Raw genomic sequence first — 24,622 nt, forward strand, 5'->3', positions numbered from 1 at the left:
GTATTTTTCTCAAGGTTTTTTCTTTTTGTTGGTTTTGGTTTTGTTTTGTTTAAGACTTAGACTGCTAAAAACTGTGAGATACTCTGACAGGATTCCCTGAGTGGGGAGTTGTCCTCTACAAGTTGCAGAGATTAACCTATTGTGGAAAAGAAGGTTGTGTACTGGTATAAGAATATTCACACATTTTACCCAAGTGTTCTGAAGCGAGGGGTTTTTCAGTGTCTTTTTTACTTAGGGAAAGTGTTAATCTGAGCATAAAGTTGTGGGGGGGGCGACTCGCCCTTTCCTTTATAGGTGAGGAGGCACTCTTGCCCAAGATCTATGACATGAAATATCATTTCATAGACTTCAGGTCTTTCTAACGAGTTCTCCTTCTTTTAAGTCAAAATTGTGAAGGGACAGAGCTCACTCCAGATCTCTCCTGCCCCAGAATTTACCAGAAGGGCTCTGTCAGCCTAAAAAGACAGATTCAGTGAAAGACACATCAAGCTGACGCCATTATGGTCCGACTTCTTTCTAATTGGCCTCGTCTGTTATGCTTATTTTTAGAACCATGACTGAACCTTAATTAAGAGCGACATTGCTTTGAGTAGATTGCGGCCTCGCTCTGTCGAAATCCTAATAGGCTTCTGAGTGCTTTAGTTTTTCCTTCATCTCCTGCTTAATAGCTAGGCACAGGGGCTGCAGCAGCGCTTTAGGATGTCTGTAGAACGTATCCGTGTTACGCTAGCGCTCTTTTTAGATGTGGACATCTTGGAGACAGGTCCACAGCGGTGAAATTCCAATCGTTCTTTATGCTTCGCATTTATGCAGGTACACAGTCACCCTGAGCGGGTGCACACAGATCGCTATGATCGGAGTCTCTCCGTATAGAAAGGACCTACTGCACCATGCGGGGTATGGCTCAGGACGAACTACCTCTGCCACATACTTTTCTGTTAGTTTAGAAATATCGCTAGCTTGAAATCTTACCCGCTGCGAGGATGACGTGGTAAGGATGGGCAGCTGCCGCCTTGGCTTTCTCTCCTGTGACTCAGTGCCTGGGATTGGATCCGAGAGGCACAAGCTTTGCACTCACGTCCAAATCTTTCTTCTCCTCTGCGGGACGAGGGTCTCCGCTGCAGGGTCCCCGTCCCTTTCCACCTCCCCAGAGGAACAGGCCAGGCCATGGCTATCCCTTCCAGCTCCAGCGCCCTCCCACACAGCCACCTGGGCCACACGGCTGCAGGGGGAAAGCAGATCCACAGGGATTGCGGTTGTCTGCGATGGCACAGAGAGACCCTCTTGGCCTTAGGTCTCTTCTCTATTTCTTCCCATCTTTCTTGGGCACGTTAACACCAGCAGCTGGTCAAAACCATCCCTGCAGGTCATGGAGAATGTGTCCTGGTGACTGCTGCTCCTGCCTGGGTCAGCAGCTGGATTCTGCTCCTTGGGGAGAGATGCTTTTCCTGAAAGGTTTTGCTGCCTTTATGTTCAGCGTTCCCCGTCTCTGCTGAGGAGGATTTTGAAGCTTGCTGGGACAGAGAATAAGTGAGCACAAGGTCAGTGGTAGAAGAACTGTTCATAAATGGTCTCTGTTGAGCCATCTTGGATGATGCATTTGCCGGACATGAGGCCGATGAAAACTTAACTCCCCGCCAGCTCTGTGGGGGTGTTGCAGTAGAAACAGATCAGTTTATTGGGGCATTGATGAGTCGGAGTTGCAAATTGGTCAGCCGCAACATCCCTTCCCTGCCTTTCACTCATTAGCTTTCTAAAAGGCTGAGTTACATCCTGTTACTATCTGCAAGGATAAAATTTAGTCTGTGTTTCCTAAGAGAAGGTGCTTTGCTTATGAAATCCTTCTCTTCTAGCTTCAGCAGCTTGCTTTGATATTCTCACGCTATGTCTAATCGGCACAGCAAGTTCCTCCCGTGATGTGCCCCAGGATCCTGCTCCGTGAAAGACCAGGACATGGCGTGTGAGAGGAGGGAACCGCTACCTTCCTGCTTCGCATCCCAGGGTCCCGTAAGTTGGGTGTAAGGATCCACCTGCAGTTGTTCTTGTCGCGGCAGCAGCGGTCGGTGTTGCTGTTTGCTGTGGTCCTTGACCTCGGCCAAAGCGTGCTGCTGGCAACCGGGAGGCTGCTGTCAGAAACCTGGAGCAGAGGAGTCTGCAGGGTTATTTGCGCATCTTTTTCTTTTCTTCCAAAACTGCTTCACTTGGAGGATTAGGAAAAAGGGAAACTTTTCTAGGCTAATGTAGAAAAAAATGAAAATGGCAATTTGAAGAAGCTAGGTTGTTTGCTTTGGTTAAAGATGGGACTTTTTACACAGAAGGATCTGTGCGCTCTTGGAGGATGCTGGGCTGGAGTACATTTGAAATGCAAAGCGCTCAGGTTGTGCATGTACTCTGACATCGGTAAGGAATAGTACATAAAGAATGGAAATTAGACTGAATATATTGTTTTCGATGGTTTTAGTTCGTAACCTGGGAAAAAGATACATCAACCTTTCAGTCATACTGTGAAGAAAGCATCAGATGGCTGTTTTTTAGATGGTGATTCATTTGCAGAGTTAGTGCCAAGGTATCTTTATAAAGTTCCATTACTGTTTTGCCTATAAAGCATAAAAATAATCTACAGAGATTACAAAGAAGAACATGCTCAGCTTTTTCTAATAAGAGAGAGCTACAGAGCGATTAACGGTAAGTGGCCTCAGAAATGTTGGTACGGTCCTCGCAGCCCAGACTGCATCGAGCCTTCGCCAGACTGCGTTAGAGGAGACTGCTAATGTGCCGGTCACGTTTCTGTCTGGAAATGCTGTGACTAGTATAGCAACAAGGAGCACCCAGATAACAGCAGCCGGACAAGATTAAAGACTATTCTTTTCCCTATGGTTTTCCAGCTTACAGTGTGAATTTGGCAGTATCTGGTAAGCAATCGGTGTTACAGCTGCCGTGGAGCTTATTTAGATGCCAGCGTTGCATCAAGGTCCACTGACTTCTCCGGGTATCTTCGCTCTGAGGCACTTGTCGTGATGTGAGCCTGACCTGGATGCCCACGTTATCTGATCACTGGAGGTGTCCATGAGGAACCGGGAGTCTCTTTTCCAGCCTTGGCATTTACAACAGAGGGATCACTTTCTCCATTATCTGAAGTGGAGAATTTTTTACTAATAAGATTGTCCAGATGCTTTCACAAGTATGGTCCAGGTGCAGCCCTTGAGGAACTAGTATAAAGGATAAGGGGATGAGGTCATCTTGTTATTGTTGTTGGGTTTATTATTATTATTATTACTACAGTTCTGCATTTTGAAATCTTACAACTTCCTGTGGAACAAAGGCTCTTGCTCCAGGTTTTGTTCAAGGCAACTGAGCTACACCAAATTTATACAAGTTAAAGATCTAATGATTTCTTTATCTTCACTCAAGTCAGGAATTAGCTGCTGCATTTGCAAGTTTTATCACTCAGCCAGTTTGTCTGGGATGAATCAGGATCTGACGTCGTGGGCTTTACAAAAATAGTTCTGCCACATTTGCCCCGAAGAGTTTAATCTTGCACTGTTTTTTACTGCTTCCTGAAAGTTGTGCTCTGCAATAAAAGCAAGTGTAACCAAAAGCTGTTGCAAAATTGGCAGATTAACCATGTTCAGCTCCCCCTCCATCTGCAATGGGAGATAGCCGTTCTCCTGTAGACACTGTGGTGCTCACTGTCATATTGCACCCCAGTTCCAGTCCTTTTCCCTAATTAGGCAATAATAATTATAAACTAAGCTTAAGGAAGTAGGGTGAAGCAAGGTGCTATTTTCAGGTGTCACAGATGAACGAAGCTAGGAACTTCTTGGCGTTCCCTGAACGCCCACGCGCAGGCACAGGCAGCATCGGCTGTGCCTTTCTTTTACAACCGTCGAGCTCCGTCTCAAGGAGAGTCTTTTGGTTGATTCAGTGGGAACTGGATCAGGCCCCCCGTTCTCTGCCTTTTGGTGCACGCGTGTGCGCAGAGACCCTCCATGCTTCCACCCTGCCGCCTCCTCGGAGATCACCTGCGTGAGTCTGCAACATGAGCTGGAGATCATGTGTACTGCTGCACTTCCTCTCTTGGCTTAAGCTCGGCTAAGATTCGGTTACCCTTAATCCACATTTCCAGGATCAGGTAGGTGTGAAAACAATGCAAGGTTATCCCGCACTGAGCTGGTACGGCATGTCTTCTGACTTAAATTCACAGCTTTGTTGTCCACGTGTTGTATTATTACAAGGATATCAACCAAAAGGGTTTAAAATACCTGTGGCTCAGAAGACTGGCTACGCAGCTCCCTTGCAGCTTTTTACTGATCAAATCAAGGGATAAGGTGCTTTGCTTGTGATCATTCAGTGTGCTTTCCCAAGCAAAAAACTAATGCTGGGGGCTAGTACTACTCGAAAGTACAAAGAGAGTCTTTAAATCTCTGCAACGGAAAAGGCAAGAATGCGGGTTATTCTTAATAAACAGTTTTGTCAACTTCCCATCCGGCAGCGTTCAGCTTCCTTGTTTCTCTGGGCACGCAGCTTAACACAAGAGCTCTGTTTTAAACACACCTACACATGGGATGGTAAAACGGTGCTTGGTTAAGCTCGCCCTCGGTAAACCTCCAGTTCAGCTTTCCTTAAGACAGTCCTGTCGCAACACATATTAGTAGGAAAAGGATGTTCTTTTTGCTTTCCTCTTTTAGCTGACAATGAGAGAATGACCTGTGCTTCTGAAATCTGTATGGAAAACCTACTGGGGAAATGGTTCTACCTCTCACTTTCTACCAACGCTTTTCCATGTCATGGAACATCAGCCAGTGCCAATGTTCGTTTGTGCCAGTAAAGGATCTGATCCTAACAATCATGTTTTACTTGTACATTTTCCTGTATCGTTTCTTTTTACAATCTTAGGCAGAACTAGGAGAGTCCTCTTTCGGTGTCCAGTTTTCATCTGCAGAGGCATTTTAATCTGTATACTAACTTATTCAGGACATGCTGTGCTGTGAAATTTTCAGAGAGACTAAGACTTAAAGATGCATGATATCCTTCTTTTGCATTTATGCTTTATATGTAGTCAAGGTTGTCCTGCAGGCTGTCACATTTGGGACTTCAGTGGTACACAGGTCCGGTGCAGCTCGTCATTCTCACAGGAAGAGTTAGAAACTGCGGACACTAGTGCTAGAGCAGGGGGAGAGATCCTCCATGGAAAGCAGAGGGAGGATGAAGGACAAGCCCAAAGACGGAAGTGAAGGAGAGCCTGTGCAGCGTGTTCCCGGTACTGAGAATCCTAGAATCATAGAAACATAGAATCCCAGACCGGTTTGGGTTGGAAGGGACCTCAAAGCCCATCTAGTTCCACTCTCCTGCCATGGGCAGGGACACCCTCCGCTAGCCCAGGTTGCCCAAAGCCCCATCCAACCTGGCCTTGAACACTGCCAGGGAGCCAGGGGCAGCCACAGCTTCTCTGGGCAACCTGTGCCAGGGCCTCAGCACCCTCACAGGGAAGGATTTCTGCCTCACATCTAATCTACATTTCCCCTCCTGCAGCTTCAGGCCATTCCCCTTGTCCTGTCACTCCCTGCCCTTGTCACCAGCCCCTCTCCAGGTTTCCTGGAGCCCCTTCAGGGACTGGAAGGGGCTCTAAGGTCTCCCCGGAGCCTTCTCTTCTCCAGGCTGAACAAGCCCAGCTCTCTCAGCCTGTCTCCATAGCTCAGGTGCTCCAGCCCTCGGATCATCTCCGTGGCCTCCTCTGGACTCGCTCCAACAGCTCCATGTCTGTCTTGTCTTGGGGACCCTCGAGCTGGACGCAGCACTGCAGGGGGGGTCTCACCAGAGCGGAGAGGCAGAATCCCCTCCCTTAACCTGCTGGTCACGCTGCTTTGGATGCAGCCCAGGACACGGTTGGTTTTCTGGGCTGCGAGTGCACATTGCTGGGTCACGTTGAGCTTCTCATCAGCCAACACCCCCAAGTCCTTCTTTTCAGGGCTGCTCTCAGTCTACTGTCAGCCCAGCCTGTAGTTGTTACTTGATTGCTAATCTCCTGCTTTGACTTTCCATTGCATCATTATGTGCTTTAAATAAGGTTGTCAGAGGTTTTTTTCTCCTAAGAGCTGATGGAGGCCTTCCTTAGCGTTGGTGACTGAAGCCCCCAAAGGCCAGCCGTGCCGTGCTTGGGGACGCACCCAGGCTCACATGCCGCAGGGGGACAGCTGGCCGGCCGCAAGGCCCCAGGGGATGCGAAGGACGCGCATTGCTGGCACTTGGTTGTCACATCTCTTCCTGCATTTTTATGAGCACTGAGGAGAGATCAAAACAGCATTGTGCGGGCTTCCGCCCCCTCACGGTATTTGATTCTTTAGATGACTTTGCCAGCCATCACTTTAAAATGAAGGGAACCTTTTGAGAAAAGTGCTCCTTCAGCATCCGTAAGAATCACATGCAGCCGCCCTGCTCGGTGCATCCTGTGGGAGTCCACAGGCAGCCCAGGCTGTAAACTGGTCCCTGTGAATGGGCCCCAGGCTCGTCCCCGAGGGGTAAGGCTTCTGGCTGGAGGTAGAGGGGAGGACCCTCCGCATTCAGTGATAACCTGCTTGTCTGCCCGTGCCTGTTGCCTTGCAAATACGAGGGGGAAGCACATTGTGTGAGTGTCAGGAACGGTGCATGATTACTGCTGGATTTGCTTGGAAGAAACAAGAACATAGCAGTGAAACAGAAGTGAGCCCGAGCAATTTTAACTGTGGCTGTTGGTGTTACTTCACATTCATCTTCCTTGGAAGAGCTGGCCTGTTGCTGATGTGCAAAATCCTTCTGCTTTTACCTAGGCGGAGTGAAACTCCAGGCCGACCTCACTCCTGGCATTCAACCAAACTCGCGGAGAACCAACCCGATCCCAGCATGATGCAAATATCTCAGGGTACGCTTGGCACCCCTTGGCATCAGTCCTACCACTCCAGGTAAGCACCACACAGCTGTGGTCCTGTGCTGCGTAGGCAGAGATGTAAAGCTGTGTGCGTTTTTAATTCAGTATCATTTGCCCTGTTTTCACATGTCTCCCACGGGTGGAGAAATCAGGCTCCCAAGCTAGCATGGTTCTAAACTCGTCCCCCAGTCCTGTGTCCTTTCTGTGTCATGCTGGCTTCAGGGAGGCTCTGCCTCATGCCCAAGGATGTGTCTTGATGGTACTGACTGCAAGATCAAGGCCTAAATCTACAGCACAGGAGTGAAGGAAGGAGACAAAAGATGTGGTGGAAAAACGTTACCAGTTGCCTCCATACAGCTGGACAGGTTTACAAACAGCCAGGGTTAGGATTAGAGTTAGGAAGGCTTCGGTTCCTGTTTGGTTACACGGATAAAGTGGCCATGTTTTCCTCCTTCAAGTGCTCTGTGAGGTGATTAACAGCTAGGAAAATAATTGCTTTAAAAATCCCCCACCCCGCTAAGATGGGAGCCCACTGTCAGGATGTTAACACAGCTTTCTGTGGATCAGGATGCAGGAGCTGGAGTCCTGCTCTGCATCCTGCAGAGTGCTCCCATGTAGAAACACAGCATCGTTCCCCGGCAAAGGAAAAGAAATCCGAAGCAAAATTAGCCTGTTAAAAAATAAGGACAAAAAGGGTGTCTGTAGCAGGGCAACTGTGCCCATCAGCATAACTGAGGCGCTCTGAGGAGCAGCCGACAGTGGTGCATCGCCAACGATACTCCCGGGGTGAGAAGTTCAGCAAGGGATTTCCTGGGTTTGGCAACCGCTTTCTGCAGGGGTCAGCTCTATCATAACTGTATGTCCATGGCTGATTCTCTAAGAAAGAAGTTAGTGCAGTGGTTTATCAGTCCCCAAAAGACTAAACTAGTAACCTTAGTGCTGTTAAAAGAAGGTGGTATGAGGCGCCTCTGGTTTTGGTCGCGGACCGTGGCCGAGGCAGATCGGAAGCAGTCATGTGGTCCCAGCGAGTCGGGGCTGTTTCTGTGAGGCCACGCAGTGTGGTGAGTACGGGGAGGAGAGCTGCCCGGGGCAGACGTACCCCTCAGCTACCCTGAGCAGCCCCAAAAGGGACTTGGTGGTAAGCCCTGGGGCAGCTTGAGGGGGGACAAGTTTAAATTCTGCTCTTGGAGGATTTTGCCTGGAAAGGCAGAAGGGTTTCAGGAGCAGGAAACTCTCCTTATAGCCCTACGAGGATTTAAACATCATTTCTTCTACAGGCAAGACTGAGCCTTGGCAGAGGGGAGGAAAAAGAGAGCATTAAAAAAAGTGAGGAGATGGTTGCGGAAAAAATGTATGTTTGTCTCTGGCCTTCAGCACAGGTCATGCTGTAGCATATTCATTCCCACCGAGGGGCTTTGCTTCCCTGCCGCAGGTCCTGGCAGAGCCTTTGGCAGCGTGGCTCTGTCTCCTGGACACTTGAAGAGGAGCACGGGGAACATCTAGTGGTCAGCTGGCCAGGGCTGGGCATTGCCAGGGAGATGATACTTATTTGAAACTAAAATAGAGTGGTGCATTTAAATGAGTAAACCAGCTTTATCCTGAGATTTACCGTATCTCTTCCTGCCTGTCTCTGTGTTCCTCTGCATCTCTCTGCAGACCTGCTGCTTTTTCCCCTTGCAGGCAGGCTTCCTTCTGCTTTCCCCGTCCTTAGCAGCCTCTTCCCCCATTGTCTGTCCTTTGAGCTCGTCTGTGTTAATCGTGCAGGGCGGAAGTGATATGATCTGGAGCAAGCTTTAGGCTCTTCAGCAGATGCTTGTTAGGGAGAGGGTTACCAAACACACCTGCTGCCTCCTTGATTCCCAGGGCTGCTGTGCATCCCCAGCTCCGCCGCTGCATGGTTTGGTTTTGTTATGCCAGTGGAGCACAGCACACAGAAACGGAGCTCGCCTTTCCCTGTGCCAGTTGAGGCTGCGGCTTGCACCCTGGCAAACCCAGGCTCTTCTCTGTTCCTGCTTCCAGCTCTGAGCCTTGCCCTGCCGCCCTTCACGTGGGACGGCAGTCTTTCCTTTCCTGGTGCTTTCCTGTGGCTCTGCCAGGACGGCGCGTGTAGTTGCACAGGGAACGAGGGAAAGCGATATCTAAGGGAGGGGAGCTGGGAACAGAGGGAAGAAAAGTGAAATCCTCAGTGTATTTGCTTGAATCTGGGAGGAGAAATTAGCCAGGGGAAACTCCACATAAATTTGTGATGTCTCCTCGTGAGGTGTAAAAAGAACAGTGGCCGGCACAAGGGGCTCCCTTCCCGCTGACAGAAAGGTCTCTGAATATCCTTCTTTTCGAAGACCTTTCTGGCGGCCACAAGTGCTCTTTCGACACACGTGTATCTCGGAGCAGGTGCTGCGGTGTACATGCACCTGCTGAGCTACACGAGGAGGCGGCTGTGAAGACTTGCTGGGCCGTTCTCAAACTGCTTCTATCGTTGCACCCCCACTTGCCTCCATGCACAAACACATGCATCTCTTCTCTGTCTTGTCAGTTTAGTTTTCTCACAGCAAACAAACTAGCCTCGGGACAGCTGAATTTCCAGGAAGCCTGCCAGGACATAGCCTTCGTCTCCATAAAAAGAAATGAAATGGGAAAAAAGGAAAGAGATTAGATTCCCCCCCAGAACGCCTCCCGTGCTCCTCTCCTCCTCCTCAGTGGCGTCGGTGCTCATTCAGCTTTCCAAGTACTTTGGATAGGTTTGATGGGTGGGGTTGATCCTCCCTGGCTCCAGAGATGCACTGTCTTTCTGTCTGCGTTTCCCTCCCACCCTTCTGTGGTAAATAAGAGCCATGTGTTGCAACGTCAGGCAGTTCCTCTTTGTGAACTAGGATGACTGCAAACAGGGGATGGAGTAAGGCCCAAATATGGGTTTTCATCTGCACTTCTCAAAACTAAACATCTTGCTTCTGAGCTCACTTATAAGTTGTTGTGCCTCTCCTCTGCTGACAGTGGGTTTTTACTCTTCTCTCGCTCTTCCCCAGCTCCTCAACCAGCGATCTCTCTGGCTACGAGCATGGCTATCTGAGGAGAAGTCCTGACCAGTACAGTTCCCGGGGCAGCATGGAGAGCTTGGACCACTCCTCCCCTGGCTACCACCCTTGTCACCTGTCCTCGGCCAAATCCACCAACAGCATTGACCAGCTCTCCCACCTCCACAGCAAGAGAGACTCTGCCTACAGCTCCTTCTCCACTAACTCTAGCATCCCTGAGTATCCCGCTCCTCCGTTCAGCAAGGAGCACTCCTGCTCCATGGACAGCATGCACTCCCGAGGCGGCCTGCAGGAGGGGATGAGGCAAGCTGACATCAGGTATGTCAAGACAGTCTACGACGCCCAGCGAGGGATCTCGGAGGAGTATGAGGTGAAGTCCTCCGCCTTGCTTCCGAGCTGCGAGGCCCGGGCCTCGCTGGACGGTCGCGGCCACGGCAGGTTCCACGGCTTCAGCCGGCACAACGCAGCTCCGTCCTGGGCGCAGCCGGGCCAGGGCTCCTCGGACAGCAAGAGCCAGCCCCCCAAGGGACCTCCCTTGCCTCCCACTCGCAGCGACAGCTATGCAGCCATCCGGCATCACGAGAGGCCCAGCTCATGTGCTGGCCTTGATCTGAACAAGCCTGGTCGAACCCAGCCGAAAGGAACCTGGCCTCCGCTTGTCAGCACCTTATCCCAGGGGCTGCCGCTGAAAACCCCCTTTGGAGAAGGGCATCTGCACACTGTGGTGGAGAAGAGCCCAGAGAGCAGCCCCACCGTGAAGCCCAAGCAGAGCTATTCCCAGCCGGGACAGCCCCTGCTGCCTACTGGTGTGTACCCAGTACCTTCCCCAGAGCCACACTACGCCCAGGTGCCACAGCCTTCTGCAAGCAAGAATGGGATGCTTTATCCAGCTTTGGCCAAAGAAGGCGGGTACTCTCCGCCTCTTCCAGTCTCTTACGACAAGGCCGTAGTCAGCAGCACCCTGGGCTTTGATGAGAATGGAAACCAAAGCACTACAAACAGATCGACCATCTTCTACCAGCCCCCAGCAGCTGAGAGAAAGCAAGATGCTGCAGCAAAACTTCTCCAGCAAAAACCTCCTAGCGCAGCAGGCCCAGAAGTCTGCCTGACCACATCGAGGAAGGAGGAGTTGTTACCCCCTTACAAGGTAGCACACAGCAACCGAGAGACCGCAAGTACTGCACAGGCCTCCAAACACGGTTTTCAAGCTCCGCAGCCTCAGCCGAGGGATGCTAGTGAGAGAAAAACCCATTACCAGCCCAAAGAGGACTGGACGGCTGAATCCCAGGAGGACAAAAATGGCAACGCACAGATAAACGAGAGAGGAGATGCTGCTGCTCACCACTACTGGGGCCACAGCAAGGTCAAGCAGTATGGCTTCTCCTCCTTGCAGAACATCCCGGAGAGCTCCAGGAGGCAAAGCAGCTCCGAGCTAAAAGAGGTGCAACCAGGCGAGGGTTATTCCAACAGCAAACTGTCCTTCTTGAACAGCAGCAGCAAAGAGAAGGATCACAGGAGACAGGGGCACAAACAGTGGAGTGATGTGGACCCACAGGCCTTTGCGAGGCAGGAGGAGGAGGAGAGCACGAGTGTGACTCCGTTCCACGCTGCCGAGCCAAAGTGCGAAGAGCCCTCTTCCCCGCAGCACCCAAAGACCTCTGATTTCGGGAGGAGCCGGCTCAGCTCTAGCAGCGCCCAAAGCTTTTCCTATGGCAAACCAGAGGCCGGCAAGCCCCGCTGCTCGGTGCTAGAGAAGGTCAGCAAGTTCGAGCAGCGAGAGCAAAGCACTCACCGGCCCCAGAGTGCTGGCATTCCCAGCTTCGGCCAGCACTACGGACCGAGCAGGACAAGCCAGCCCTCCAGCACGAGGTGCTCTCTGAACAGCCTGGAGGACATGAGGAACAAGCTCCGCGAGCCCGGCCAGCCGCCCAGTGAGCCAGGCAGGGTCTCCAGCCCCTCCGTCAGGAACGGGAAGCCGGAAGAGGCTGACTGGCGCCCTGTAGAGCTGCAGATGGCGGCTTCGGCGAAGCAGACAAAACTCAGCGAATACTACAGCCTGTGTCCTGAAAATGAGGTGCAAATAGGGGCAGCTCAGCTACCGAGGAGTAAAAGCACGTTCCAGCTGGGAGGTGAGCCCGAGAAGGAGCTCCTCTGGAAGGATAACGTCCAGGATGCCCACGGGTCACAGCTGGACACACCGTTTAACAGGGCCTACAGGAACAGCATCAAAGATGCCCAGTCCAGGGTGCTGAGAGCCACTTCCTTCCGTCGCATCAGCCCCCCGTTCGGCAGCACGCCCAAGAGGACAACCCAGAGGCCTGCCTCAGCCCACGTGGGCATGAGAAGCACGGCGGCGTCTCCCCACACCCCAAAGGAGAGGCACAGCGTCACGCCGACAGAAGGCAGCCTGTCTGCCCTGGACTACACCAAGACACAGCACATCTCGCGCATCGGGGGACGAAAGCGGCTGACAGCAGAGCAGAAGAAGCGGTCTTACTCGGAGCCGGAGAAGATGAACGAGGTGGGCATCTCTGATGGGGAGCCATCGCCCTTCTCCTTCCAGAAGAAGAGCATCCACTTTGTCTTCCCAGAGAATACGGTGGCTGACCGGCGTAAGATCTTCGAAAGGGACGGCAAAGCTTCTTCCACAGCCAGCCTCTCCAAGCCGGAGCTCAAGCAACTCCAGCAGAACGCCCTCGCCGACTACATCGAGCGCAAAACAGGGAGACGGCCATCCTCGCAAGATGTCGGACTGCTGAAGGAGCGCTCTCACAGCTCCTACCTACAGGCAGGTGGCCCAGACAGCCAGAGCCTTTCCTCCGCCTCCAGCATGAATTCCCTCCAGGACCAGAACCTTTACCGCCGGAGAGAGTCTGTAGAGCGGATATCCAGGACGGGGCAGATGTCTTCTACCCTTCCTCCTGGGCTGATGGGCTGCTTCGACATGAGTGCAGATGAGAAGAAAGGGCGCCTGGACAGCTCGGTCATGAGCCGACCGAAAACAGAGAGGTGCTGGGATTACAGAGCCAAAACAGAGCTCACCAAAGGCACGCAGACAGACCCTCTGGGCGTGCAGGGCCGGCCTTGCTACGGGAAGCAGGAGCAGGTCTTTGAACCACCCTCCTCTGCCAGGAAATCTGGGAAGTCGGTGTCTGTGGAAGACTTGCTCGATAGGTATGACAATCAGACAGTCCCCGTGCATATACGTTCCAGATCGTCTCCAACGGCCGATAAGAAACACCAGGTATGTGGAAACCAGATCATGCGTGCGGGCAAGCGGGGTGCTCTGAAACAGGGAAAGAAGGGGGATGTCGGAGTACGAGCTGATATTCGGTGTTCGCAATTACTCTGTTGGTTAGAGAGAGGTTAAATGCATGTCGAGATAGAGACTATTTATAGTGTTTAAATTACCAGGATGCTGCTTTAAATGCTTACTGCTTCTGTTCAGCTTTCTTACGCCTGGGGCTACCTCAGGGATTTCAGAGATGCTGGGATTTCAGTGCATATGCTGGCAGCGTGCATGTGTTCTTGCTGCTCCTGACATCCCATCTGAGGTGTCCTGTTCTCACCTGCCAGCATCACCAGAGAAGCACTGAGCACCTTTCTGGTGGGGTGTACCATTAAGGCAATGATGCGCTGTTGCTGCTGTTCTGCCTTAGCCTGCTTTCCTTCTGCAAAGTAGAGAAGATTAAAGGCTGCTCAAAATTGCCCTGGCTCCCACTGTGCCTGACAGTGCTGGGAAATGCTCGGCGGAGGCACTGCCAAGTAACCATTATGTTTTGCCTCCAGCCCTGGAGGGAAACATTGCAGAGAAAACTTAGCGGAGACCCTGGCCAGTCTTTCCATGTCCCCTGCTTGGCGGTTGGGAACATTGCACTGATGTCACAAATGGGGAATTTGACTGACTCCGATGACGGTAAATAGTAGAAACAGGCTAACTTCTTAAAGAACAACTGCCCAGGCCAGCTCTTCAGCTGGCTGAAAGCTTGTTCAGACCTATTTGGGTTACAGCAACTGATGGAGCCGCACGGATTTATAGCAGTGGTGGGTCGGCTGCCCCATCCCCACTTTCACACCAGGCTCCATTCGTCACGGGGAGAGGGAGGAAACAACCAAAATGTGTGGACAGGCTCCTCGCTCCAAACAGTATGAATGTTTGGACAGTCTCGCATATTTATAGGGCAGCTGAGATCCAGGACATCTCCTTCTACTCTTGCACTTGCTACTGGCCCAGAACAGATTATCTGGGTACCACGAGGTGGTACTGAGTCAAGTAACATAAAGGAGGCGAAAGGGACGCTGGGCAGCGTCTCGGAAACAGGCCAAACCGGGGTGCAGGGGAAGAAGCCGTCCTCCCAAACTCGTTGTGTGCTTCATTCTGAATGTTCTCCCTCGACAGACCTCAGATCCCACGCTACATTTTTAAATAGAATTAAAAAAGCAGCTTGTGGATATCAAGTGACCAGAATGCATTTCCATAACCACTGCTGTCTCATCTCATCATCGGTATTTTTCCACACCAGCCAGGCATCAGGCTCATCTGTGCAATTTTGTCACACTTGCCAATCATGAAGTCTTGCCTTCAGTAAGAGGACGGTCCTTAAGAAAGAGTTAGGGTGAAGGCCAAGCTGCGACTCTTTCTCTGCCTCCTAGAAGACTCAGAGCAGCAACAAAAACAGGCATCCAGAAAGAGAAAAATCATCAAACGTACTTTTCAGTGACAGGTTGGACAATGAGCAGTCCTACTTTGTTTTTACCCAGCCCGTTCCCTCAGGCAGGGCACATCCAGGGTAGTTCTTGAGATCTTTATTTCCCCCTTGTTGGCTCATTTTTAATCTTGCACACGTTTGGCAGCCAAACCAGAGTTTCTGCCTGTTGGAAGGTGGCTCGAGGAAGACAATGAACAGCACTGCAGACCTGCTCACAGGCTCTTGGTTCAAGTGTAGAAGAGGCGAGAGGCCTTACTGCTGTTTCCCAGAGTGATTTAGCTGTATCCACTTCTGGAATGAGGATTTAGTCCCAGAGGCAGCAAGGCACTTGTGAAAATCCTGTTCTTAAATCCTAATTCAAGAAAGCATGGTTGACTTCCGACATATGCACTAATTCATAAGTGTCTGTTTGAAAGGGAAGTCTATGTTTAAGTGCTCTCTTAATTAGGTTGTTTCTGATCTGTCTCCAATACAAAACCACAGCTATAAAAGTGGGGGACAAAGCCAAAGCAACAGGGTGATTTCTGTAAGAATTTTTTTGGCCTTTTCAGATTTTTTGTGGGAAATGTTTATTTCCAGTTTAGCAGCAGACTTCTCTGCCTCACTGTATGTTTTTCAGGGCCTTGTGTACAGTGTCTAATGTTCTTTTCAGGCTGAATGTAAATCACATTGAAATGTCACTGCAGGAATTTGTTTAAAGATATGAAGAAATTGATAGCCGTGCGGAATTACTAGCTCTCTGAACGCATTCTCAGCCTTCCTTCTCCTCTGCTTTTTCAGTCTGTCTCAACCTGCATATCTCCCAGCTCCCAGACTCCTAAATCAAGATCTGCACTTGCCCTCCCTCTGCAGCAACACCGACCAAAAAAGCAAATTACTAAGGGTGTGGGGAAAAGGGCACTGAAATGCTTTCTGCTGGAAAGATTGTACGGCAGAAAAATACCAACCTCTTCAAAAGGAGGCTTAGCGTTTGCTTTCATGTCTCGTAATAGCCTGGTGTCCTATAGCGGGAGCTCTAGGGCAAAGAGAGTCAGATTCACAAAGGTATGTCAGCTGCAAAATGTATCTGGTTTTACATGACATAAATGCCTAACGAGGAGGTAGTTCCTGAGCTTTGGTTTTCAAAAGAACCAAGTGCCAGACATTGTGATGTTTTTCAGGACCTCTGCCTGTGGCTGGAGTTTCCAGCCTTTGTGGCATTCAGCATCTCTGCAGCGTTTCAGTCCTGGTTTGGCACTGGGCTTGGGCACGGATCGTTCGCTGTCTAGCTTCCCCGGTTAAGGCTGCTTCAGTGATGTCTCCGCTTCTCGGTTGTGTGTAAAACAGAGGTGAACGCCCAGGTCCCGCTGATATGGCTGAGCATGTTTTTAGGAGAGGCTTAAAAAAAACGTTTTAAGTCTGCCTGTTGGTCCACAATCCATCCAGAAAAAGGCAGACAGGTCCTCTAAACAGGAGTAGGGTGCTGGAGAGAGGTACGCCACGCTAGAGTTTTCCTCCTTTCTGTACATGGACCATACTGTGCTCTCTTCTTAGAGGAAGCATCAGTGTTTTTTTATTTTGTTTTACTTTCTGCTCGCTGCTAATTCTGTCTCTGCACTCCAGGACCTGCTGAGAAGGGAAAGCAGTGAATTTGGCCCCATGGTGAGAGATCCTTTCTATGCGGTCAGCGCGGGAGCCAGGTAGGTATATGTTAATGTCCCCTTTCACACTGCAGGATCAGCTCTCGCCGTCCTGCTGCCAGCAGCAGTTGTCACGCATTGTCTGTGTAAACCGATGGATCATGACAAACTAGAGAAAACATCTGCACGGGCACAGTTCTGGGTGTGCTGTGCCCAGCAGAGTTAGGAGGAGTAAGTTGCTGTGAGCGTTTTTTCCCTGCTATAGACATTAATTCACTATCAACTCCTCCTCGTGTCATCTCAGAGCATGTTTCTGCAGCAAATTTCCAGTTACGTAACTTCCAAAATGTATTATTTGACCTGCTGCTAGAACTCACGTTCGGATGCTATCATAACTGAAAGATTCTAAAGGAAAAAATGCCTCCATGTCCCACTCTGTCTGGTTTTCTCCAGTCCAGGATGGTGCCTCCCCAAAAGCAAGTGAACATTTGCGTGGACTCAAACCAGGAGACTTCATTTATCTTGCTGAATTGGGAGCTTGCGTTTAGGCCGCTTTCTTTTGTGCAGGCGGCATATTTTGCTCAGCAACAGGGGAGAGAGAAATGTTTTTAAAAATAGAAAAGTATAATCATAAGCCCCATAATGTTAGGACTTATGTAACTATCCCCTTAGCAGTGGATTGTTTTGAAGTTAACTGGAACTGAAGTTGATCTTGCTGTATTTACATTTAAATAATAAATAGATGTTTGCCCTAAGCTCTGAGTGCCCAAACAGCTAACTCATATTACAGTAAAAACCATCAAGAGGGACTAAAAGAATTATTCACAAAGGAGCTCTGTTTCTCACAAACCTCCAGTAAATGTCAACCCACTCTGTTGTCACAGTGGGATTTAGCACTGCTGTCTCCAAAGGTTTCACCATGCAGCTCTGAGTCAGGGAGCAACAGCTAGAAGTAGAGGAAGGCTCCTAGTCTAGCAGGATCTTACTTCTGACTGGCTTGCCGGTTTTGCCCCTAAAAAGACATAAATGTTGTTTTAGAGGGACTCAATCTGCCTTCAGGCACATCCTTTTATGATTATTGAAAACATAGCCATCTACTTTGATTTGGAATAACTTTTTCAGTTCTTTTTCCTAAGAGAACAGTATAGCTGGTTTAGTTCATCCAGCCTCCTTGTTTCTTCTAGAGATGCTATTTCATCATTCTTCTCAGTAACTACTTGAGGCCTCCTCCTTTTTTTTTTTGTTTCCCCAACCTATTTTCCAAGTAATGGGATTGAGCACCCAGACTGAAAACAAGTTTATTGGGGCACGAAATGTAGGTTTCTCATTTTCATGCTTCACCGCACAAAATTATTGGTATTAACTTAACAGTTTAATGATGTTTCTGCTGCGTAGGCATCCTGCATGTTCGCAAGCACATTTCTTCTGGGAGATGAGATTGCTTTCCCTTCTTGATCAGAACTGGATTTCCCAAAAGATAGAACGAAAGGATGGGAGAAGCCAGGAAAAGGCCCTTGGCTCTGAGGACACAGGGTCCCACTACACAGGCTGCAAATCGCTTCCTACAAGCGTCAGCCGCAGAGTGATTTTTCTTAAGTTACTGCAGCTGAAATGACCTGGAAGAGAATGGGCATCACTTTTGGAAGCCAGAGGGTTCTGATCGTGCACTGCTGAACCGGGTAGAAGTTTTACATTTAACTCTCCCTGAGAACGAGATCTGAATCCCTCACAGACTGAAAGGCAGACTAGGACCTTACCCACGTGTCAGTGATTCACAGAAGGAGTTCCACTATTAGGATCCCGTTGAATGTTCCCCTGCCCCAGTGTGAGTGAGTATTTCAGAGTCCGGTTCAGACGGGATTATTGTAGCATCTTTAACCCATTCCTTAAGAGACACAGTCTTTGTCTGTCCTGTGACAGTCAGCCCAAAACAGCCGGGTTTCTAGCCGGTCCTCTCACGTCTAACCATCACCATCCTATCGCTGTCTGCAGCGTACTCCACGCACGGGCCCTTCAGGCAAGGCAACAGCAGTAGGAATTATGCTTCTAGGTGTCCTTGGGACACGGCTGCTTAATGTGCTAGAGGGGAGATGGGACCATCCCTACCACCCCGCTTGCTCAAGGAGGAAAACTGTCAAATGGTGAAGTTAGGGAAACCCTGGCCAGCAGTCACTTGGCCCGGTCACACGTGCTCCGTGCTCTTACATACGACCAGGTGTCATACAATAACTGTCTCGTAAGCACCGTTGGGAACGGTTGTTGCTCCACCAGTTTTAGAATCCACAATTGCTTCCGCAGTAGGAGAGATCTTTCAATTAGAGAATTACCATCTGGTGTTTCTGACAAACACTGAGCATCTGAAAAGAGTACACATTGCTACTGTCCAGGAACCACAGACAGTATCATCAAGAGCAGTCTGTCTGGGAAGTTTCCCCACCCCCAGGCAAAGGCTGCCAAATTCTATTCTGAGTTACACCAGAATAAAGCCAGAACGACCCGTGTCTTTGACACAGAGTTATTCTTAATTTGTATCAGTACATCTGAGAGCTAATTTGGAGCCCAAGTCTCAAACATCACAGATTGGCAGCACTGGATTATTGGAACAACGCACCTCAAGAACAGAAAATAGACTGGCAGTAGAGCTTTATTGTATTTTATTGTTTTATGGTACGGCCTCGTCTTTTTAGGCCATCTTCTCTTGCATCTGCTAGCGCTATTATTACCGCTCATTTTGTTTGCCAGCTGATCAGCCGTACAGGCAAGTAGGTTTGGCTATGTATTCTGAGCAGGATCCTCGCTTCGAAGGCCAGACACTATTTCTCAGACTCACACGAGAACATCTTAAAAGATCTGGAAGGAATAATTTAATCTGCTGGCTTTGTAGCCTTAACATCCGTTTGCAGTTGAAGTGGCTTTGGGTTTTGTAACACCTGCCTATCTGAGTGGAGCTCTTTTTTCTAACAGGATTCCAAGGTTGTAAAAGCTTTTTTTTTTAAATTCTTTTTCTCCACAGTCAAAATAGTGCATTTTTTGGCCTCACTTTGTTCTCAGACACCGTTGAATCATTTTAATGGCACCTGTCCAAAAGGAGCAGATAATGCTATGGGAATTTTTGGCCCATAAAGCTGAAATTCTTAAAATTACCAGCAATTGAGAATGGAGTTTGATGGTAGATAATGTCAAGTAGTCTATCTTAGAGCAGTTGCTACTAGCCCCATCTGTAACAAACAAAATCCAAAGCAAGGCTGGAAAGGAAGCCAGGCACTTAGGTTTTCCTAAAATTTTATCTATTAAGTTTTTGCTGTGATGCTTGCTACAGGTGTGCACATGCGTGTGTGGTCTAGCACAGACTGGAAATGATGGGAGATGGTGAGTGGGAATGGTTCTGGCTCTGCGTCCCTAGCATTTGTAGACTGGATTTTATTCCCAATTTCAAAGCACAACTGCATCTCACCTAGATCAGCAGGCACCGACCCAGGCCTCTGATGCGGTTGCATAATTTCCTAATTAAGGAGGTGCACAATAGCTTTTCTTGCTCATTGATTAATTATTAATCTTACCATGGTCTGTCTCTTGGTATTTAGGTCTTTCAGCAAGAAAGAAAGAAGCCACTCAGAAAAAATGGCGTTCACCAGTTATTATCCCCATCCTCTCCACGGCAGCGAGGTTGTCACCAGGTCCACGGCACTGACCGAGAACCACAAGCTCCCAGAACTCTCCAGGCCAGATAGCAGGACTTCTGCATTTGTCCCGTCGCCAACAGAGGCAAGGAGTCACCATCCTGAGCAAAAGCAAGGCTTTAAACCCTTGTTCCTTAACCTTACTCCTTCTGGATCTGGCCAGTCCTCCTCTAACACGCCCACCCAGACTCCCTCAGACTTCCAGAGTGCAGGTGATGGCCAGGCTCTGAGACAGCACCACGCCAAACGAGCTGCTGTTCCCCCTGAAGGCAACGGTAATATTCAGGCACAGTCTTTGGATGCTATCCAGGATAGATCGCCCGAGACTCCCACAGAAGAAATGATGTGGAGAAGGAAAGCCGGGCTGCTTCACAGATCCCTCCCACCCAAAGTGGTGTGGGCTCAGTCAGTCAAAGACAACAGCTACCCAAGGGCTACGGTGTCTCCTCCAGCAGCTGGGCCAAAGTTCTCCCAGAGGTGGCCGTCCCTGCTGACCCAGAGCAGCACTTCTTCTGACCCAGAGACTCCTTCTCCCCAGGGGACAACCCATCTCCGGATCTCGGAGTCGGGCCTGCAGCTCACGCCCCCGACATTGCTGCAGGACGATGAAGACGACGAGGTGTTTGTCATGCCTTCCCAGCCCGCTGTCGTCGCTCCACCCTTCTCACCCCCACTGCCATCCCGTCCTCTTCCTGAGCTGAGCTCTTGCACTTCTGCGAACGGCACGGAGGAATTCCCACCTCCTCCCCCACCGGCGGTGCTTGGGGGGAACGGGGCAGCTGGAGACAAATCCACCAGGCTCGCAGAGGAGGCCAAAGTGAGGTAAGGGAGGCCGTAACGCAGCATCTCGGGTGTTGTAGGGCCATATACAGTAAGATATGCGGGGCTCCAGACAAATGTGACCGACCTCCGCAGCCCCGCGTGCCGCGACGACCCACCCACAGCTGCTAGCTGAGCGGGAGGCTTGCCGGGGAGTGGGACAGACAGACAGACTCGCTGCCGCTCATGATTGTCAAATGATGCGGGCAGGGCAGGGCACAAAGCAAGGAGGCAAAAAGCTTTGCGGGCCACGGGCAGATGCACTGACAGGTGCCTAGCCAGCAAGGCGAAGGGGGCTATGGGCGAGAAACTGTCCTGGTCTCGTTCTCCCTGCGGTTACCGTATAGATTTCTGCGGGGTTGCTTCTTACTCGCTCCAGCATGAAGAGTTAAAATGGCTGCTGACTCCTTCCAGTTACTGGTTTTCGAGAGAGAACTATGAAAATCCACGATGGTTTTTCCAAACAGTTAGTGTTTCCCAGAATACATTTTAGACCTGGCACAAAATAATGCTGTTATGAAACAGTGACCATCTGCCAAGAAGTGACAACACAAATATGTCACGGTCACATTGTATAGTGATTTTTTCCTGAAGGATAGGACTTTGGGCTAGGTGCCCAGCTGGTTTAACTCGGCACAGCTTCCCTCACTCCCAAGGAGCTGCTCCGATTTCCATCTGGGAAGAATCTGGCCGTAGTGATTGACCATTCCAATATGAAAAGGACAAGCGAGTACAGACTACTCAGGATGGTACTCCCAGGTGGTGAGACGCAACGTCCCCAGCCTGTGAGCAGAAAACAAAGTGACTTGTCGCTCGCTGGTTCTTTCTATGTTGGAATGACAAAACGGCAGTGTCCGGGCTGAGGGGACAATATGCTTCTAGTGCCAGTAGCTTCATACTGTGGGCCTTTCCATGTTGAAATGAGAAGTAAGCCAGAGAGAAGGAAAACTTCCTTGTCTTAGGCCTTCCCCGTGTAGCGTTCACAATGGTCCTGTGTGGTAAGTTTATCTTCATCTCACGGAATTTTTCTGTCCGTAGCAGCTTCAAAAGCTTTCCCAAAGCCCTGGCCGAGAGGGAGATAACGGGGTTGGGCACCAGTATCGGTGAAAATAATTTGCCCCTCTCGCCACCTGCGTCAAAGAGGACTAGCTCTCCATCTGCTGTGGATAAGCAGCACCAGTTACCTGCTTCTTCTGAAGGGCCTCACAGTGCTGGTAGACAGCCCGTAACTACACCTGAAGGTGACCTCAGAGAGCCAGCAGTCATCACCGGAGAGTCGAAAAACGGCAGCCTGGACTCCGGGATGCTCAGCGCTGCACCGCCAGTGAAGACAAAGAAAAAGACCCCAGAGGATATTAAGTCCGAAGCTCTAGCAAAAGAAATTGTCCATAAAGACAAGTCTCTGGCTGATATCCTGGATCCCGATTCCAAAATGAAGACAACCATGGACTTAATGGAAGGGCTTTTCCCCAGTGGAGCCAGCTTGCTGAAGGAGAACATGAAAAGGAAGATGACGCAGAAGCAAGCTAGCAGGACAGCAGTCGAAGATGACACGTAAGCACTGCTTGTTCGGGTTGTGGGCTTGTGTCGCAGCAGAACTCGCTGCTTGCTTGCTTTTAAGGACAAGCCTGTGCTGAATTTTTCTGCATCTGTATAGAAGTTTCTCAGTTCCCAGGCGTGAGGACTGGCAAGTCATTTCTGAATGCCCTTTCTCATGAGCTCGGCTGTCTGTGCGGCCTTGGAGCTCACCTCTCTGGGCCGTGTAGAAAACAATGCTGAGCTTGGTAACAGGGCAGGGAACGAACCATCTCTGGAGATGTTATTTGATTTTGCTATCTTAACCTTTGTAATCTGAAGGAATTCAGTCCAAAGCACAGTAACAGAGATATGAGCTGTGGTGATTTACCTCCGGCCAGGATCTGATCCTTATAGAGTTGTTAACCAGTCAACATTTTACCAGAGCAGCTGTGCTGTTCTGCACAGGGGAGAGATAGGAAAGCGGCTGACATGCACCCTCTGATGGCAGGAATCGGCCTTTTCCTTTGTGGTTAATAACACCGGGAAGGTACCAAAGAGGGCCTGCTGGAAAGCTGTGCATCTAGGCATGGGAAAAAGTCGGGCTCGGACTTTTTCTTCACTCCTCCTTTTTCTTCACTGTGGTGTAGGAGAGAAGAAAAGGAAGCTCCTGTAACCCTGGTCACCTGTCCTGCTTATTACAATGTTTCGGCACCCAAAGCAGAACTGCTGAATAAAATCAAGGACTTGCCAGAAGAAGTAGGCGAGGAAGAGGAGCTGCTGGACATCAATGAGAAGAAGGTAAATTCAGCACGCACCACCATTTGCTGGTTACATTCCTGAAACAGTAATAACAACCCCTAAAGTAAAGCGCATTTCTAGGTGATGTCAGGTTTCGGCATGGGGGCTGTGTGCATTTAGGCCGCCTGTGAAGCTTCGTTAGGGTGACCCAGATTGAACGAAGAGCCCTAATCTGAGTACTCACTGCAAACGTGAGTAGAAACCTTGCACAACCCTGAGGCAGGCCTGCATTAGGCCAAACGCTGAGCGTACAGGTTGTAAGAGGCAGTCCCTGTCCCATAGCAAGGAAGGAAAAGGGAGAGGTGAAGGGACTGGAGCACGGAGAGCTCGGGTTAGAAACAGGAACAGAGTCCAGCTGGTGACTGTGCAGTCTCAGTACGTGAGGTTTCGCCCTAGGATTTTCCTCTTCAGTGAAGGCAATTTACCCATTTTACCTGCTGTCTGCACTCACTGCCTCCAAAGAAACATCAGTTACTCTTTTTCCTGCACGCTTTATTGTTTCACTGACCTGCCGAAAGCCACGTGGACCTCAGCAGCTCAGTCAGCACAACCTCGATGCAATGACTTGGGTGGGAGGAGAGCAGGGCGGGAGAGGAGGATGCTACACTAACAAACATATTCCTCTCTCGTTACAGCTACCTTTCACTAAGGAATGGCCCCTGCAGTTCTTGCTGTAGGCTTGGGTGCTCTGTCTTCCAGGGCTTTTGCAGGGCCTTCTAATTTGCCCCTGTGGTTGTCTGACATCGGTTACCTGGTAATTACAGACATGTTGCAAAGCTCACGAATCCCAAGGAGCCACGGGCAGGTACTTGCCTGTCTGTGCCTCCCTTCACACACCTCCTACCTTCGTGTCAAAAGCAGCTGTGCCTGCTTGCCTGTAAATTTAAAACTTCCTACATTGCACTGCACTGCACAGAGTAGCACAGCCCGTATTTCATGCTGTTTGCACAACAGCTGAGTTTAAACATACTGAAGGATACAAATATTTGTGCAAGTCCCATATGCTGTAAATGTCGTACTTAATTCTGCCTGCACGGAAATCAGGCATGGATTTAAAGCAAGGCTCCCAAACTCGGCCTCTCTGTCAAAGCGCAGAGAATTCATGTGTCTCTGGCACGACTTCACATTTTCTCTCTGGGTCCTCATCCCTACACCAAGCGTAAAAAAGCAGAGAGAAGATGCGAGGCTGAGTGATGTTTGCGAGTATGCAATTTGTCCTGCACCCCTGACTTGGAGAGCTCACCCTTCTTTTTCATATTGCCTTTCTGTTTCTGTTCTCAGCTTTTATCTGCTAAGCAAAATATGCTCCCCACCAGGCTTTAATACGATGACAGCTAGAATGGGACCTCCATCGAAGTGCTCTGTAACGTAGATTATAAGTACTAAGTGAGTAGATGAGCCCTATTTCGTGCAGCATTTGAGGCGCGGGCAGGACCCTGTGAAGTCTTTAGGAGCTGTCATACCATGCCACTGGAACAGGTTAGACACTCGCCGTGCCTGCCAACTCTTATTTCCGTGGTCCTACACAGATTCTGGGTAGCAA

At 50.0% G+C, this 24,622-nt stretch overlaps 1 protein-coding gene across 8 annotated transcripts in view; it reads left to right on the forward strand.

The window, feature by feature from the left end:
- SHROOM3 (shroom family member 3) overlaps positions 1-24,622 on the forward strand; it is a 149,718-nt gene that overhangs the window by 119,917 nt on the left and 5,179 nt on the right. For 6 of the 8 annotated variants that reach the window (XM_075750888.1, XM_075750892.1, XM_075750896.1 and 3 more), the window contains 6 exons: positions 6,807-6,938; positions 9,928-13,180; positions 16,248-16,324; positions 19,849-20,766; positions 21,802-22,317; positions 22,929-23,079. In XM_075750888.1, coding sequence (XP_075607003.1) covers positions 6,807-6,938; positions 9,928-13,180; positions 16,248-16,324; positions 19,849-20,766; positions 21,802-22,317; positions 22,929-23,079 — 5,047 coding nt within the window. Of the gene's footprint in view, positions 1-1,847; positions 2,008-6,806; positions 6,939-9,927; positions 13,181-16,247; positions 16,325-19,848; positions 20,767-21,801; positions 22,318-22,928; positions 23,080-24,622 lie in introns of those variants that run through there. The other 2 variants (XM_075750895.1, XM_075750889.1) reach the window with 2 other exon arrangements.

The sequence above is a fragment of the Balearica regulorum genome, chromosome 4, assembly GCF_011004875.1.
Source record: "Balearica regulorum gibbericeps isolate bBalReg1 chromosome 4, bBalReg1.pri, whole genome shotgun sequence".
Lineage (NCBI taxonomy): Eukaryota > Metazoa > Chordata > Aves > Gruiformes > Gruidae > Balearica > Balearica regulorum.